This window comes from Equus caballus, chromosome 10, assembly GCF_041296265.1.
Source record: "Equus caballus isolate H_3958 breed thoroughbred chromosome 10, TB-T2T, whole genome shotgun sequence".
In the NCBI taxonomy this organism is placed as follows: domain Eukaryota; kingdom Metazoa; phylum Chordata; class Mammalia; order Perissodactyla; family Equidae; genus Equus; species Equus caballus.
In genome coordinates this window covers 18,965,264-18,983,491 of record NC_091693.1, presented here as the reverse complement: position 1 = coordinate 18,983,491, position 18,228 = coordinate 18,965,264, and the positions used below count along the sequence as shown (strand labels likewise).

The 18,228-nt window shown below is 57.0% G+C and overlaps 2 protein-coding genes and 1 long non-coding RNA gene across 3 annotated transcripts; 1 reads left to right on the top strand and 2 right to left on the bottom strand.

The window, feature by feature from the left end:
* Positions 1-1,664: 1,664 nt before the first annotated feature.
* Positions 1,665-5,876, bottom strand: KCNJ14 (potassium inwardly rectifying channel subfamily J member 14). Its single transcript, XM_070223135.1, has 2 exons — positions 5,175-5,876; positions 1,665-3,637 (listed from the first exon to the last, which is right to left on the bottom strand). Exons 1-2 carry the CDS (start codon positions 5,874-5,876, stop codon positions 3,041-3,043), a joined length of 1,299 nt encoding a protein of 432 aa, XP_070079236.1. The 3' UTR covers positions 1,665-3,040.
* On the top strand, positions 3,487-7,743 carry LOC138915750 (uncharacterized). The gene is made up of 2 exons (XR_011421946.1): positions 3,487-3,606; positions 4,492-7,743. It is a non-coding gene; the product is annotated as an uncharacterized lncRNA (long non-coding RNA).
* A 4,426-nt stretch (positions 7,744-12,169) lies between these two features.
* On the bottom strand, positions 12,170-18,010 carry GRWD1 (glutamate rich WD repeat containing 1). The gene is made up of 7 exons (XM_001488556.7): positions 17,588-18,010; positions 17,268-17,385; positions 16,881-17,043; positions 14,890-15,103; positions 14,610-14,752; positions 14,250-14,447; positions 12,170-13,183 (listed from the first exon to the last, which is right to left on the bottom strand). Exons 1-7 carry the CDS (start codon positions 17,772-17,774, stop codon positions 12,866-12,868), a joined length of 1,341 nt encoding a protein of 446 aa, XP_001488606.1. The 5' UTR covers positions 17,775-18,010; the 3' UTR covers positions 12,170-12,865.
* Positions 18,011-18,228: the final 218 nt, after the last annotated feature.

Sequence of the window (18,228 nt, the reverse complement as noted above, 5' to 3'; positions counted from 1 at the left end):
TGGCCTCCTTCCTCCCGGCACTGGCCTCTGCGATACTCAGACCCTTTTCCTACCCCGTCCTCTGACCCCATCCACCTTAGCCTCTTCAGAGTCAAAGCGTGGTGGAACAAAAGATTTATTCTTTCTCCCAAATGCTACGCTCTTTGGCATCTGTCATGGAGAACGGGACAATAGGGGAAAGCCGAATATAGAGAAAGCACAGGCTCCGCCTTCCTGGCGCCGTCTGCCTCTCAGGCTCCTCCCTCTCTCCCTAAAACTCCTCCCCTTACCCTAGCATCCCCCTAAGACAAACCGCCTTTTCCTCAGCACCCTCCCACCTCTGATTCCTTCCCCCTTCTCAGAGTTCTTTCCCTCCGCTCCGACTCGCCCCCCCTTACTCCCCCTCCTCTTATACTCTTGGCTCATCATAAAGTCCTCCCTCCTCTCGGAGTCCTCCTGCATCTCAGGCCGTCCCCCTCTCCAGCCTCTCATTCCCATTCCTTGCAGGCAAAGCGGCTGCAGAGGCCCGGCCGGCCGGGATGGAGACCCTGAGCTCCCCTGTCACGGGCGGGTCCCTAATTGGGTCTGAGGTGGTGCCTGGGCCTCGTCCTCATTCGCCGTCCCTGGGCTCGCAGGTGGGGACGGATTCGGGGCTGGGACCTGGTTAAGCTGACAGATTAGCCACGGAGCCTTCTAATCCCCTCACTGACCTTTATGAGTGGCCCAGGCGCTGCCCTCCCCGGTGGAAGCCCAGGCTGTGCCCGCCCCGCCCCCACTCCCCATCCTTCCAAACAGACTCCTTTTCCTGTCCTTTCACCCCCAACTTAACATCCTCCTCCACTCCTGTGGTTCCATTGCCTCTAGTCCCTACCCTAGACACCCTGAGCTGGGAGAGCGGCAGCTAATTAATCCCATCCGGTGATTACGTGGGGATTCTGAAGGATAAAGGGGGATGGGGAAGCCAGAAGGGGGGACCTAGCGTGACGCAGCACTTAGGCTGATGGGCAATGACAGTGCCTGCCCTTAGTCTTGGGACATGGGGATGGGACAATGCCCTCCTCCTGGCAGTGGCTCCTTCTGCGGCTGGCTCCCAGCCTCCTGGGCACTTAGGTAGATGGCAGCATGGCAGGGGCCAGGCCTGAGGACTGGTGCTCCAGAAACACTCACAGACACACCACCAGGGCTCCCAGTGATTTAACCCCTAAACACACTCCCCTGGCACTCAGAGCTACCGCCTCCATTCCCCTGGCCCCCAAGCTGGACCAGGGAGGCAGTGCTTCTTGCCCCCAGCCACAGCCCATACTACCCCTTGCCTGCCCTGTGATTCAGACACCCAGGTTCAGAGCTGGCCTCCAAGAGCACCTCCCATTCCAGTTGCCCATGGAAGGCTAGGGTTTCCAGCACCAGGGAGATGTAGGAAATCCCAGGACCCTCACCCCCACCTCACCCTCAGTGAAGGGCAGAATCATCCTGGTGGAAAGGCCCTTGGAGATCTTTGAGTTCCAATGTCCCATTTTTACAGATGGGGAAACTGAGGCGAGGAGAGGGGAGTGATTTGCCCAAAGTCACACAGTAAAGTTGGGGCAGAGTTGGGATTTAGAGCAAAGCTTCCTGGATCCTTGTAAAGAACCCCGTTCCAATTAGCTCAAGCTCAATTTCTAACCCCTCTGTAGGAACCACGGGAAAAAATAGATAGATATCTGTATTTATATTATATATATATATATACAATACATGTAGGTATAACACCTTTAAGAAATAAACACACATCGCTAGGTGCAGGATTCCAGAGCACTGCAGACTCACCAGCCTTGGGCCTCTCCCTTTCCTTGCCCAATAAGTAGCCCTGTTACCCACACCTTCTAGGTCAGCCCAGAAATGCTGTCTCTCAAGTCCTGAGTCTACCTCAGAACTGCCAAGTTCTAGGAGCTGATTAGAACTTCCAGGCTTTGATAATGGACAACTCTGGACCCCTGGAGCCTTGATTCTTTGGCATTACAGAACCACAAAGAAGTCATCTAGAATCATCGAGATTCTCAAGTCCTTTGGGCAAACTGGAACCAGCAAATCTCAGACATATCTAGGATCATCACACCTTTCTTGACTCTGTGATCAATCTAGAGCCACAGAATCCTGATTCCTTTGGACATTCTAGAATGGCACTTAAAAAAAACCCCTGCGGATCATTTAGAAGCATTGATTATCCCGCTGCTCCGATGTCCTACAGCCAGTGGTCCGGAGTTACCCGGCATCAAGAACTCCTCATCTCTCACTTCAGTCCTTCTAGACCCACAGACTCACCATTGTTTTGTGCATTCTAGAAACATAACTCTAGTTTCTGGAGTATGTCAACTCTCTAGATCAAAGCTGTTCTAGAATGACCAGTCCTTGCCTCTGCATTCAATCTAGATTCACAGAATCTCAACTCTTGGGCTTTCTGGAACCACAAGGTCCTTTCTTGACTTGCAGTCAACATTCCTTGACATTGGTCAATCAAGATAGTCTTGAATTCTTCAGACATTCTTAAGGAGGGCCACCCAAGCAGGGCGTAACCTTCCCTCCTTAGGTGGTGTAGAAAAAATCATTTGCTACTTGGTTGGCTGAGTCTAGAAGCAACAGTCCCTTGAATCTCTGGTCAATCCAGACCTACAGACTCTTGATCTCTATTGCTGCTCAAGAACTGTCGACCTCCCGCCCCAGAGGCCGTCTATACCACTGATTCCCGACCTGCTCAATAACCTAAGCCAGCCACATAGAGGAATCTAGAACGTCCAGTTCTTGCCTCTTGGGTGGTCCAGAATTCTGGATCCCTCAGCTCTGGTGAGACTCAGGAATCGGGCTGACAAAGGGGTCTCAGGAGGGAGCATGGAACGCAGTGGAATTAAGGTCCAGTACGTCCGTGGTGGGTCCACTAAGCATAGCAGAACTTCACCAGCTAATGATTTACCCAGCAGGCCTGTCTGGTCTTGGGAAACACCTGCCGCCATCCCAGGAGAGGGCCTGATCTCTCCATCTTGCTACCTCTGGGAAGGGGGTACAAATAGGGAGACACCAGCTGATTTCATGGGGGCAGGGTCAGTGCCAGGGTTGGTGTGAGTACTCGGGGGCTGGCAGCTTCATCTTCTGCCTCCCCCTCGTCCCCCTCCTTGGCTTCCTCTTCCTCATCTTCCTCCTGGCAGCAGCTCAGAGCAAGTTCATTCTCATAACAAAATGCAGCCAGGGAGCCAGGGAAGCTAGACTTGGGGCTGTGGGAAGCCTGCTCTGCCCGTTCGTCTAGCTCCTTGGCGCTGCAGACGGGTGTCCCTGGGACCTCATAAGTGCGATGGAAGTGGCGATAGTCGACCTCGTACTGGGAGCCACGCTGGAAGAGGACTGGCTCAAAACGATGGCCCCAGAGCAGCTCACCAGGGAGGTAGGAAGAGCGACACTGTGTGGTCATCGCCGTGGCCTCAACCATGCCCTCGAGAATGACCACCAGCTCGAAGTCGGCCCGGGCCAGCTCGGCACGTCCTAGTTCATACAGAGGACTGGCAGAGTCGATCTCGTGCACGATGGTGATGGGAGACACGAGGAAGATGCGATCGGTGCCACCATCAAAGCCCACGTCCACATCCTGATGGTCCAGCGGTATGTACTCACCCTCCGGGGTCACTCGAGGCTGCAGTGAAAAGTGAGGGGCCAAAGATAGACAGCAGGGAGCACAGAGACGAACAGAGACAGGAGAGAAAGGAGTGATGCAGAGAAAGAGGAGGGGAGAGACCAGCAGGGGTTGGGGTGGGGTGAGAACATGGACCCAAAGAGAAGGGGACAGTGACCCAGAAAGAGAGGAGGACAGAGATACGGGACAGATAGGGAATAAAAAATGGCTTTCAATATATGGCCAGAGAAAGATAAACGAGGATGACACCCTGTATTCCACCACAGCCTCAGGCTAGGCCCTGCACTATCTACCGCCCCCTGACCCCAACTACAAGCCCCTCCATCCTGTGTGTATGTGTGTTTGTATGTGTGGGTGGGTCGGGATATGCAGTCCCTAGGCCACGTGTTGGCAGTTTCACCCCACCTACCCACTGGTTCCATTTCCTCCCCCCAGACCATGTCAGTGCCCCACAGACTTCTGGGAGACACAGTATCCCTCGTGGTCATGACTCCTGGTGTCTCCAACAGTCAAGCAGGAGACAGAAGTGGGCGGTGGGGGACCCAGTCTTTTGCAACTGTCTCAGGGGCCCCCAGATGCTGCTGGGAGTTGTAGTTCCCACCACTGTCCCTCCCTCTCACCCAGGTCCAACCTCAGCCCAGGGTTCTTAAGTGTCTTTACTGGGGCAAGGGCAGCTACTGCCCCAGAATTTGTTAGGGCAGTTTGACTACAATTCTAGAAACACTAAGTCCCCTTCTTCAGGGCGCTGGAGGGAGCCACAGGCCAATGGGAGTTGTAGTTGTTTTTTGTGGGTTTTTTTGCTGAGAAGCTAAAATTTGAATTTCCCAACCCCTGCCCTGTACTCCTCCGAGCAGGAGGCTGGTGGGAGAGACTGGGCCACTGACGCGGGGAATGAAGTCTCCCATAAATGCTGCAGGACCCCATGCCCAGGGGTGTGGAAGAATTGTGCTCCACAGCTCTGCAGGTGTGAGCTGCACCCCATCCTCGGGCCTACATCTCCCACAGCCCCAAAGGGGCCTGGACTCGAGTCATAGGCCATTCTCTGTACCATAGTGTTGGCTGAGAATTGTAAAACTGAGCCGTGGTTTACAGCACCCACAAAACTACATCATCTCCTCAGACCACCCAATCTGGACACGTTCCCTGCCCTCAGAGGCTTCTGGGAATTGTAGTTCGGAGCCTTCACAGGCCAGGAGTGTCCCTCTCGGGTCTAGATTTCCCACCATCACATAGAGGGCCCATCCTCAGGCCACAGGAAGCTCTTTATGTCTCAAGATGTGTTTCAAGTCTAGGCCTCCAGGAAGAACTAGAGAGGTCACGAATCCCTCTCTTTGGTTTACACCTCCTACAACTGGTCCGGGAACCATCCTCAGTCCCCGAGCTCGGCGATAGCGTCCCTGCCTAAGAGACTGCTGGGAACTGTAGTCCACGCACCCTCCAGGCCCCACGCACACTTCGCCCTCAGGCCTACATCTCCCACAATCCCCCAGGACTCCCGCCCGCCCGCCCGCCCTCCCCGGGCCGCGGCGCCCCGCACCTGCAGCAGCTGGGCCCGCACGTGGGCCTCGACGAGGTGGCTGCGGCGCAGGTTGCCCACGCGCCACATGAGGCAGAGGCGGCGGTCGCGCAGCGCCACGACGGCGTTCTCGCTGAAGACGAGCGTCTCGTTGCGCTTCTTGGGCTTGGCCATCTTGGCCATGACGGCGCCCACGACGAAGGCGTCGAGCACGCAGCCGGCGATGCACTGCAGCACCACGGCGGCCACGGCGGCCGGGCACTCCTCGGTGACGCTGCGCACGCCGTAGCCGATGGACGTCTGCGTCTCCAGCGCGAAGAGGAAGGCGGCCAGGAAGCTGGCCACCTGCGAGAAGCAGGGCGCGGGCGGCGGCGGCGCGGCCAGGTCGCCGTGCAGCGAGGCGATGAGCCAGAAGGCCAGGCCGAAGAGCAGCCAGGAGGCGAGGAAGGAGCAGGAGAAGAGCAGGCACATCCAGCGCCAGCGCACGTCCACGCACGTGGTGAACAGGTCGCTGAGATAGCGCGCGCCCTGGCCGCCCAGGTTCACGAAGCGCACGTTGCAGTGCCCGTCCTTCTTGACGAAGCGCCCGCGCCGCCGCCGCACCGCCGACGGCGCCCACCCGTTGTGGCACAGCCCCGGCCCGGCCTCCTCCTCATCGCCCGCCCGGCTCTCTCCCGACTCCAGGGCGCCGCTAAGGCGGCGCAGGGCCCTGGCCAGGCCCATTGGGTGGGGGCACCCCCTCCACTTGGCCTAGTGGGGGGCGGGCGCCCCGAACCTGCGGGGACAAGAAACGGGCAGCAACGTCAGGGGGGCCAAGAATGGTGGGCTTCTTGGACAGGCATGCTCCCTGGGCCTTAGCGGCCTCATCTGGCAAAGGGGGGAAAGGATACTCACCTTGACAGTCAAAACAGTACCCATCAATAGCCGTGTAATAATACTATAGGAGATATTGTATAGCAATAGCCACAAAACTACAGCCATAACAACAACAACAACAACATTATAGCAAGCGCCAGAATAATTAGGGCAGACATTTATATAGTGCCAGGCACTGTTTTGAGCACATTACATGAATTTACGTGTTTTAGCCTCAGAGCAGTATAGATATTATCACGCCCAGTGTACAAATGAGGAACCTGAGGCACGGAACGTTTGACTTGGCCAAGGTCACAGCTGAGTAAACTGGGATTTGAGTCCCAGCAAATGCAGTGTCTACTATGTGGTAACTGCTTCCCAGCATGGAGTCAGCATGGAGAGATGAGCCAGGCTCTGAGGTCACCTGTGGTTCAAAAACAGGCTCAGAAAGCACAAGCAACAAAAGGGAAAGAAGTGGGTAAATTGAACTTCATCAAAATTAAAAACGTTTGTGCTTCAAAGGACACCATCAAGAAAGTGAAAAGACAATCCACCGGCGGATGAAAATAGTTGTAAATCATATATCTGATGAAGAGTTTGTTTTTAAAAGCTATAAAGAGCCCTTACAACTCAATAATAAAAAGACAATCCAGGGGCTGGCCTGGTGGCATAGTGGTTAAGTTTACACGTTATGCTTCGGCCACCCAGGGTTGACAGGTTCAGATCCTGGGCATGGACCTACCCACTGCTCATCAAGCCATGCTGTGGCAGCATCCCACATACAAAACAGAGGAAGATTGGCACAGATGTTAGCTCAGGGCCAATCTCCCTCGCCAAAAATAAAAACAATAAAATAAAAAGACAACCCAATTCAAAAATGGGCAAAGGATCTGAATAGACATTTCTCCAAGAAAGATAGACCAATGGCCAATAAGCACATGAAAAGATGCCTGACATCATTAGCCATCAGGGAAACGCAAATCAAAACCATAAAGAGATACCAACTCATACCCACTAGGATGGCAATAACAAAAGGAAAAAAACCCCGAAAATAACAAGTGTTGACAAGGATATGGAGAAACTGGCACCCTCAAACACTACTGGCAGAATGTAAAGTTGTGCAGCTGGTGAGGAAAACAGTCCGGCAGTTCCTTAAATGGTTAAACGTAGGGTTACCATATGACCCAGCAATTCTACTCCTACCCAAGATAAATTAAAACAAGTGTCCACACAAACACTTGTACACAAATGTTTATAGCAGTGTCATTCACAACAGCCAAAAGATGGAAACAACCAAATATCCATCAACTGATGAAGGGATAAATAAAAGGTGGTGTATCCACACAAGAGAGTACTGCTAGCAACAAAAAGAAATTAAGCATGGATAGATGCTACAACATGGATGAACCTTAGAAACCTCATTCTAAGTGTGAGAAGCTGATCACAGAAGATCACATATTGAGTACTTTCATTTATAGGAAACGTCCAGAATGGGCAAATCTATAAATTGAGAAGGTAGACTAGTGGTGCTAGGACTGGGGAAATGGGGGGATTGGGGAGTGACAGCCAGAGAACATGGGACTTCTTTTTGGGGTGATGAAAATGTTCTAAAATTGATTGTAGTTGCACAACTCTGTGGATATGCTAAATAACGTGCAATCGTACACTTTAATATGTGAATTGTATGGTATGTGAATTGTATTTCAATGAAACCATTACAAAAAACAAAAACCAACCCAGGCTCAGCCCTGCCCCTCCGATCTCGGGCAAGTCTTTCTGAGCCATGGTTTCCTCGACTGTACAATGGGGAAATGGGACTCCTTCGAGGGCAGGAAGTGCTTTCTAGTCATATAGACCCACAACCCAGTCCTGGCTCAGCTGTTGACCCACTACGTGCCCTGAGACCACTGGCTTCCTTTTCTGGAGCCTCAGTTTGCTCATCTGTGGAATGAGGATAGAAAACCCCACCTTGAAAGGAAGAGGGATCCAGAAGAAAGACGTTGGGTTTTTGAATCAGGCAGCTCTAGGGCGAATCGTGGCCTGGCCACTGACTAGCTCTATGACTGGTGGGAAGTCTCAGCCGTTCCTGAGCCTCAGTTCCCTCATCTGTGGAATGGAGGGAACCTCGACAGGGTGGAGGAAAGATGGAGGGAAAAGCTGGGCATGGACCTACAGGCTTCATCGTGTGCCAGCAGCTGCAGGGTTACCATCTAGCGTGGTGGTGGAGGGACTTCCAGGACCTGTCCGGGCTAGGGGTGAAGTGTTTTGCCTATCACTTCCATCAGTGTTTACCAAGTACCTATGTACTCGGTGCCCCCTGTGCCAGGCCCTGGGGATCCTCATGGGATTCTTGGTAGGGCTGGGGGCACTCAATCTGAGGAGAGGGTGTTCAGTCAACGTGAAGTTCAACACCAGTGGGCGCCCTCCCCTGCCCCCAGCTCTGCACCTGCTGTCTCTGACCACCCGGACAGGTCTGCCACGTGGGGGGCTATTACACCCCTCTGCAGAGGCAAAGCTGTGGCTCAGGTCAGAGTGGCCTGGGCCTGGCTGTGTCCAGCGCCCATGATGTGCCCCAACCTTGACTCTTTTCTCACCCTCACAACCCTGGGCGTTAGAGATCGTTTTTCTGCAAAGGGGAAACTGAGGCTCATCGCTGAAGGGGGCAGGTTTGAGGTCAGAATCCAGGCTCCAACTTCTACCTTTGTAGGCCTCACACAGACCCCTCCCCTCGCCGCACCAGGCTGGGCCTCCTCACACCCACTCACCAGTCTGTAATCACAGCTCTGGGAGGTGGGACTTTGCTTTTTTAAAAAGCAAACTGAGGCACGGGGCCCATCCCTTGTCTCAAGTCCCTCAGCCGGACGTGGCAGACCCTGGGCCCCACTCCGGGCTTCTCGGTGCCCGAGCCTGAGCGACGAACCACGGACGACCTTATCAAGTGCCCTCCTCCTGCCTCCTGAGCACCTCCGAGCTCCAGAGCCTCCTAACGAGCTCACCAGATGCCCATGGCCACCCCCGGACTCCACCAGACCCCACCACTCACCTCGCCTGTTCAGGATGCTGGGAGGTCAAGATCATCGTCCCGTTTCACAGGTTGGGGAACAGGCTCAGAGACCTGGCCAGACCCACGCGGTGCCGGGGGTGGGGTGCCGGTCTGGTCCTGAGCCTTCCCAAACCAGGACTCTCCTCCTAAATCCTTGAGTCCCACCCTCAGCCCTGTGAGGCGGATGAGACCGTGTCCATTTCACAAGGCCGACTGGGGTCTTCACCTCCAGGGGGCCCTGTCTTGTGTCCAAGTGGCCCAGCTCACAGGGGTGGACGCACTGGGCTCAGGGCACCCCCTCCCCCGCAAAGGCAGGACAGGAGGGAAAAGTATCCGGAGCCTGAAGTCCTCCCCCTTCCTCCCCCTGACCTGCGAGAGCAGCTTAATGTTTCCATATAAAGGAGACCCGTGGCTTAAGGTGCATCGACTTCATGTCAAAGTCACTGTCTAATCTGGGCCAAGAAGCCCCGCCCCTGGGCACCAACCTCCCTCCCCGCCCCCCTCACCGAAGAAGCACTTTCACTTCCCCACACCCTGGGTGTCCCCCTCCCCCAACTACTGATGGGGTCTGGGCAGCAGGGTGGAGGGCAGGGACTGAGGGGAGGGGGCGTGGGGCAGAGACTGGAGACAGACAAGGGTGCAGAGGCTCTGAGTGGGAAGGAAGAGAAGGGTGCTGAGAGAGAGGGCCCAGGAAAGAGGGAAGGACAGAGATGGGGGTGGAGATCCCGAGAGAGACGGACAGGGGCCCAGAGGGGGATGAAGACCCAGGGAGAGGGGTACAGAGACCCAGAGAGAGGGGGACAGGGACGCAGAGGGGGACAAAGACGCAGAGACCCAGGGAGAGGGGGACAGAGACCCAGAGAGAGGGGGACAGGGACCCAGAGAGAGGGGGACAGAGACCCAGAGAGAGGGGGACAGGGACCCAGGGAGAGGGGACAGGGACCCAGAGAGAAGGGGACAGAGACCCAGAGAGAAGGGGACAGGGACCCAGGGAGAGGGGGGGACAGGGACCCAGAGAGAGAGGGGACAGGGACCCAGAGAGAGGGGGGACAGGGACCCAGAAAGAGGGGGACAGAGACCCAGAGAGAGGGGACAGAGACCCAGAGAGAGGGGGACAGAGACCCAGAGAGAGGGGGACAGAGACCCAGAGAGAGAGGGGCACAGGGACCCAGGGAGAGGGGGGGACAGGGACCCAGAGAGAGAGGGGACAGGGACCCAGAGAGAGGGGGGACAGGGACCCAGAGAGAGAGGGGACAGGGACCCAGAGAGAGGGGGACAGGGACCCAGAGAGAGGGGGACAGAGACCCAGAGAGAGGGGGACAGGGACCCAGGGAGAGGGGACAGGGACCCAGAGAGAGGGGGACAGAGACCCAGAGAGAAGGGGACAGGGACCCAGGGAGAGGGGGGGACAGGGACCCAGAGAGAGAGGGGACAGGGACCCAGAGAGAGGGGGGACAGGGACCCAGAGAGAGGGGGACAGGGACCCAGAGAGAGGGGGACAGAGACCCAGAGAGAGGGGGACAGGGACCCAGGGAGAGGGGACAGGGACCCAGAGAGAGGGGGACAGAGACCCAGAGAGAAGGGGACAGGGACCCAGGGAGAGGGGGGGACAGGGACCCAGAGAGAGAGGGGACAGGGACCCAGAGAGAGGGGCACAGGGACCCAGAGAGAGGGGGACAGAGACCCAGAGAGAGGGGGACAGGGACCCAGAGAGAGGGGACAGAGACCTGGAGGGGGGGACAGGGACCCAGAGAGAGGGGGACAGGGACCCAGAGAGAGGGGGACAGAGACCTGGAGGGGGGGACAGGGACCCAGAGAGAGAGGGGCACAGGGACCCAGAGAGAGGGGGGACAGGGACCCAGAGAGAAGGGGACAGAGACCTGGAGGGGGGGACAGGGACCCAGAGAGAGGGGGACAGAGACCCAGAGAGAGGGGGGACAGGGACCCAGAGAGGGGGACAGAGACCCAGAGAGAGGGGGGACAGGGACCCAGAGAGAGGGGGACAGGGACCCAGAGAGAGAGGGGCACAGGGACCCAGAGAGAGAGGGGTACAGGGACCCAGAGAGGGGGACAGAGACCCAGAGAGAGAGGGGGACAGGGACCCAGAGAGGGGGACAGAGACCCAGAGAGAGGGGGACAGAGACCCAGAGAGAGGGGGACAGAAAAGAGACAGGCCGACTACAATCAATCGGGAAAGAAGTGGAGATCCTGTCTTAGGAAATGGAACGATGGGGAGACGGAGTTGGGAAGACAGAGATGGGGCAAGAAAGAGAGGCTCGGATGAGAGGGAGGATGAGGGGGACAGAAAATGGAGAGGATTCAGAGACAGAGGCACTGGGCTGGAATCTGTCTCTGAGGACGGGGGACCTTGGGGCAGAGACAGCGGGACAGAGACAGCGGAGCAGAGAGGATGGGGAGGCAGGCTGGCTCCCAGGCCCAGGAGCGCTGCCCGGGCCCTCCATGGAGGCGCGTACCTGGTGGGGCGGCCCACCCCCATGTCCTCCACCGGGGGCTCCTCTGCTTGGCCGAGGGGAGGCCTCTGTGAGTACTGAGGGGCTGCGGTCGGTCCTCGGCCCCAGGGGCCCTGTGCCGGGCGTCCGACCTCTGTGTCCACAGGAGGATCAGAGGCCTGGCCTGAGGGGGGGCAGGGGGTGGGGCCAGCTCAGAGCCGCAGAGGGGGAGCCAGGGAGGACGGCCAGGCAGGGCGGCTGGGCCACAGCCCAAGCAGGCTGGAGAGGAGCCGGTGGCAGAGAGACACAGAAGGGGGAGGGGGCCAGGACACACGGGAAGATGGGGGGACAGATGAGGGAACAAAGAAATGGTCAGGATGAAGCGGGCAGCGAGGGGAGGACAGAGACATGGGGGGCTCCCTGGTTCCCCGGGAGACGAAGCCTTAAAAAAGTTGGGGGACACAGGGGAGATGCCCCTGAGACCCGCAGTGAGTTCCAGATGGAAGAGAATTTGGGGAAGGCAGAGCGGCTAGTGGACTGAGGGCTGGAATGCCTGCGGCAAGGACTCCCAGGGGCCTCTCCCGGCCCAGAGGCCTGGGCGCAGATTCCCGCCTCCTCGCCCGTTCCTTTACAGGGAAGTGGCCAGGACGAGTCGCACACACAGCAGGCCTCATTCTGGTCCTTTATTGCCTCTCAGGAGCCCGACTTTCCTCCCCACACAGCGCCTGCTTTGCTGCAGAGAGAAGGCCCCGTGCAGCCCCTCACTGGCAAGTCCTGGCCAGCCCGGTTGGCAGGAAGACAAAGGGCAAAACCAAATTCACCTGGGGGAACCTGCCACTCACATTTAGCCCAGCCACTGTAAAGTACTTGAGTTCCCTGGGGAAGACCAGCGTCCAAAACTGGGTCCTGGGGCAGAGAGGTCAAAGGGTCAAGGCAGGTGGCACAGCTGACAGAATGACCACAGCAACACGGGCCAACCAGGCCCAGCTGGGAAACAGGCCAGCGGAGTCCTGTGACAGGTGGGGGCGTCACTGGGCTAAACCAAGTCCTTGGGTGGGAGGGGTCCCTGGAGTCAAGGCAGTGGTTTTACAGGGCCCTGGGTCAAAGCAAGTCACTGGACCAAACCAAGCAGTTTGAGAGTCACGGGTCAAGCTATGTCCTTTGGTAACAGGGGTCAGTGGACCAAATCAAGTCCTTTCAAAGAATAGGAAGTCCAACAGAATCCATCACAGCGGCCAATGGGCCGAACTAAGCCCTTCTTCTGGAGTGGGGCTGGTCAACAGATCTGAATGATTCCCCTGCGGGGGAACCAACCTCATCCTCAGTTCCCAAGCGCAAGGCCAGCCCAGACGCCGCGGGGCACCTCAGACGCTGATGGTGCGGAAGACGGTGAAGCCCGACAGGGCGGTGCTGACCAGGACCCCGGGGCACTGCGGGTGCCAGTGCAGCTCCTTCAGGTCTGTCTCGCCCTGGTGCACGAACAGCAGCTGCTGGGGGAGGTCCACCAGCGCGGGGTCGGTCTCCGCGTCGCCCGCCTCAGGGTCCCGCTCCACCGCCAGGTCCCACTGTGTGATCTGGTTGTCTGCCCCTGAGGCTGCGAAGACCCCACTGTCCTGAGGGTGCCACTCGACGGAGGTCACGGGGGCCACGTGCTGCTTGAAGGTGGCCACAGGGGAGCCAGACTACGGGAAGATGGGAGTCAGGGATCTGAGCACCTCAGCTTGACTCCTGGGGCGACCCAGGAAGAGCCCCGCACTCCTCTCCAGCCTTAGGGTAAAGGTGTACCATCCCAGGGGCTCCTGGGAATTGTGGTTTCACTAGCAAAGAACTGCCCCCCCCCCCCCAGCTCCAGGTCACAAAATCTCCACCCCTACTCCTCCCTGGGTGTGCCTCAGTTTCCCTTCCTATAAAAGGGAGGGGGTGGTTCCTACGTGTTCTCCCCTTTGATTCTCTGAAGGCCTTGGACGGGGCGGAAGCACAGCCCACAGGCTCCAGAGTCAGCCACGTAAAGAACAAAAAGACTCTGACTACAGCCAAGCAGCCGCTGGGGGCTGGAGTCTCTCTAATTTGGAGAAGTGGCTCCAGGGTTCCAATGGTCAGTCGGCTTGGCCATGTGACCTGGCCATCCACCTGCCTTGGGGGCTGGAATCCATTTCTAGAAGTCTCCCCAGGGCTGATTCTATAGAACCCAGTACTTTGGAGGGAAAAAAGAGATGACAACACCATGGTGCTAGGATGCCGTGGAGCTACAGGAAATGATGGCTTTGTCCAGAGGGATGCCAGAAGCTGCAAGTTCTCCCCAGAGCCCCTCTCAGCTCTACAAAGTTAACTCTTCGCTGGTCGGTAATGTCATATCTGCTTCTGTCCTTTCTGTGCCTCAGTTTCCTCTCCTGCAACGAGTGAACTGGGCTCTGATTCTCAGGTGATTCTATAAAACCCACCAGAAGAAAAACTACAACTCCCTGAAGCCCTTGAGCCCCTGGGCAGCACAGCCAGCTGCACGGCTCCGCCAGGGGCAGATGGGAGTTGTAGTCTCTGCTGCCACCCAGCCTCTTCTGTCTCTCGTCAACGCTCCAGCTGGTAGAGTGAGCGACCCTCGACCAGCCACAAGCCTCCCTCTTGCTGAGGCTGTTTCCTCACCTGCACCCCGAGGGGGCTGGACCCCAATTTGAAGGGCCTTCCTGGCTCTGGTGTATAAAACCATTTCTAAGGAGGGAAACCCCCCAATCCTAGAGGCTGGGAGAGTACCTTGAACTGCCGCAGGTCCCAGACTTTGAGGGCCCCGTCATCCCCGCCACTGAGCAGGAAGGGCTCCCGGCGGCTCCAGCTGATGACGTTGACATCCCCATCGTGGGCGGTGGCGGTGGTGAGCATGCAGGCCTTGCTGGGGGCTGCCCGGATGTCCCAGATGCGAATGGAGGCGTCAGCTGAGCAGGAGGCGAAGACCTGGACAAGGAGGATTCTGAGTGACACCCCAGACCCCAGCGTCCCAGAGATCGGGGACTAGTGGTGGGCGACCCTCTCTTTTAGTGTCCCCCTCACCAGGACCTGCTCCCAGCCCCCTCCTACCCCAAGACCCAGGAATCCAGGCCCCCAGCCCTCCCTCACCGTGTCCTCAGTCGGGGACCATTGCAGGTCTTCCACGGAGCGTGTGTGGCCCACAAATGGCCGCTGGTCCACGTGCCAGGAGCCACAGTCCGTAGGCGTCCAGAGATGGATGTTCTTTTGACAGTCACCAGTCAGCAGGCGCCCTGGGGAAGGGAGTCAGGAAACTACCTGGTCCCAGCTGGCCACGGCTCACTCCCCTCCCTGGAGTCTTAACACCCAGCCCTGCTGGGGACCCTGTTCCCTCCCACCCCTCAGGACCAATCCCACCTCAGGCACTTACCGGGCACACGAGAGGACCAGTCGAGTGCAAAGCCCTCGCCCATGTGGCCAGCAAAGGCGAAGATGGGCTTCACTCGGGCCTGCTCGTCCCGGAGGAAGGTCGCCATGGCCTGGGGGTCATCCACCACCTGCAGAAGCCGCCGCAGCGCAAACACCTCCACCTGGCCCTTCTCTGACCACACCCCAGCCACCGGCTCCTCGCCCAGCCATGATACCTGCAGCGGGGACGGGGCAGAGGGGTAAGGGGGGAGGGACAGGAGGCTCAGGGTGGTGACCACAGCTCCTAGCATCCGAGAACCAGAACCGCAGTTCTCCAGATCCCCCCGGCTGGGACTACAACTCCCAGAAACCTTTGTGGGAAAGGAATCCCAGCCTATGAGACCACCTTGGGACCTGTGACAGCTCCCCACGCTGCGGGAGATGTAGTGTTGGGGGGAGGTCAAAACTGCTTCCAGACTCCTGGGAATCATGGCTATAATTCCCACCAGCCCTCAGGAGTGTGTCCAAACCCTCGGTCTCTAACCCTCCAAATGGTGGAGGGTCACAGGCCTCAGTCCTCAGATCTCTTTGCCTCTGCGTGGACCCCGTTCAGCCTCAGGGCTTCCAGGAGCCTCTAGCCCTGGCCTCTCTCCTGAACCCCAGACTTATATGGCACCGACCACACAAACTTCAGGAGACCAAAGGCAGGCTCCTGATCGCTGACTGCAACCTCCTCCTCCCAGGTGTTCCCCACCCCAGCCCCAAAATGCAGGACTCATTCTCAATTCGTCTCTTCTTCCTCGCCCCCACCGCCTACGCTGGCTGCACTGAAAACACGCCACTTCCAACCCTTCTCATTCCCTCTGTGGTCGTCACTCATGCTACTGCTGATGTCATCCTTCCCCTGAATTACCATATCCCCCTCCTCCCAGGACTCTGTCCTTCTGCCCTTGCCTCCTTGCAGACTATTCTCAATACAGCAGCCACCGGGATCCCTCAAAAACACACGGCAGCTCCCATCCAACTTCGGCTCTGAGGCCTCCCATGGCTCCCAATTTCTCCAAGTAAAAGCCAAGTCATTCCAGTGGCCCTAAACAATCTGTCTTCTCTGTGCCCACTCGCCAAATCTCATCATTTTTTCCCTCTTCCATTCTGCTCCAGATGCACTGGTCTCCCCAGTTTCCCTCAAAACTCCTCAAACATGCAAAATGCACCCCAGGGCATTTGCACTTGTGTTTCCCTTGCCATCCTGTCCCACAGATATCCTTAGCTCGCTCCCTGACTTGCCGTGGGCCTCTGTTCAAATGGCACCTTACCAGTGAACACTTCCCTGACCACATATTTAAAATAGCAACCCCACCTAGGAACTCCCTAACTCCTTTACTTTGCTTTATTTTCCTCCGCAACATTTAGCACCTTTGAACTTACTACACATTAACTTAGTTTCTTCTTGTTCCTTTCCCCACCAGCATGTAAGTTTCATGAAGCCACAGACCCTTTGCTCACTGTTAAATCCCCGGGGTCTAGAACAGTACCTGAAACATGGCAATACTTTAATGGAAACACACAACAAGAACTTTGGGCCAAGCGCTGCTCTAAATTCATATATCATCTCATTTAAACCGCACATCAACCTGATCAGAAGGCGCTATGACCCTGAAGCATGTAAGAAACCCCTCAGCCCAGAACCGTTTCTAAGCAGTAACAGAAAACAGACATCTCACCCTACAAACAGGTGCTGTTTCTAGGCATCTCAAATAACTCCATTTCACTTACTGAAATAACTATGCTATTTCATTTTATCCTTCTATCAGCCCCATCAGTAAGTTCTATGACCCTCACTCTATTATAGAAGAGGAAAGTACATAAACGTACTCCATAGCACCTAGTACATAGTAACCGTTATTATAATTGCTAAGATGCTTATAAACTAATATACGAAACTACGTGCCAACTGCTTTTCTAAAACCTGAAGGGCATGGTCATGAAGCAGGCTCTTGGACTGTTATTTACCCTAACTCGGTTGATGCCACCATAGTGGGGCACCATAGCCAACTCGAGCTGAGGCTTCCGGTCTTCTTCATCCTCTTCATCTTCCTCGTCCTCCTCTTCGTCACTGCCCTCTGATGGCGGGGGCTTCGTCCCATGCAGATTGTGCATTCGGAGCATCATCAGCCTGGGGGGAGGCGTGGTGTGAGTGAGGCACTGCATGCCAGGATCCTTGGGGAGGAGGGAGGCTGGGAACCCCAACTTCTGGGCCTGAGGGGGGCAAAACCTGGAAGCCCCACCTCCTGGATCCTGGGGAAGGGGGAGCTGGAGGCTCAGACTCCTGGGTCTTGACGCAGGAAGAGGCTGGGAACTTGGGGTCCCGGTCCTGGGAAAGCCTCTGGTCTCACTAACCTGTTGCTCTGGGCGCTCTCCGCCTGGGTCCCAGCACACAGGTAAAGGCTGAGAGGAAGCTCCGTCCGATTGTCTCCCAGATGATCCCGGACTATGTCGAAGCTGAGACAGGGGGCGCCTGGGGATGAAAGGAGGGGTGGGAAAGTTAGGACGGGACGGAGGACTCTCAGCCCCTTTGAGTGTGATGTCACCCCTCTTAGACCCCAGTCTTCCCTTTCAGAGCGTCTCAAAATCAAAAGCTCAGGACCAGAGCCCCACAGGACGCAAGATTCTAGTCCCCTCCTTCCTCCGGACCCAGAGGTCCGGCTGCCCAGCCCTACCAGTCTGCGCTCGGTGGTACAGCACGTAGGCCTCCTCGTCCATGACCAGCTCCTCTCCTTCGCGTAGCGGCGGTCCCCTGCCGGGCAGGTAGACTTGGGCCCCGCCCTGGGACCCTGAGTCGCCGGACTCGGCTTCCATGGGCTCCCCGGTTTCACACGTGCGCCGCCGACCCCTGCGCGCGGCCATCTTCGAACTCTCTCACCGCCGGCGCGCGGTAATAGCGTCACTTCCGGTTTGCGCTTTCCGCCTTCTGAGAGCCGCCCTGCAGGGCAGTTACCTTGGAAACCTCCTTGTTCACCAATTAGAGTGGGCGATGGGGACACGGTGAAGGAGAACTAAGGTAACGGCATGCTGGCTTAGTCGCCGAGGCTGTAGATACCGAGTCGCTCCACCCGCTGCCTGACTTTGGGGCGCTCTTCCGCAGAGCAGTGGCAAGGCCTCCTGGGAGTTGTAGTTCTGCAGGAGGCCTGTATTCCCATCCACTAGAGGAGTTCGGAACCCTGACTCCATCTTCCACCTTTGACTCCCAGTGCTTTCTTTCCACTTAATTAACTATTCATATATGCAAATAAGAGCTCTTACTGGCAAAGAAACTGGGCTTCTGCTCCCTGGGGACCCATAAGGTCGGTTTCTTCTCCTC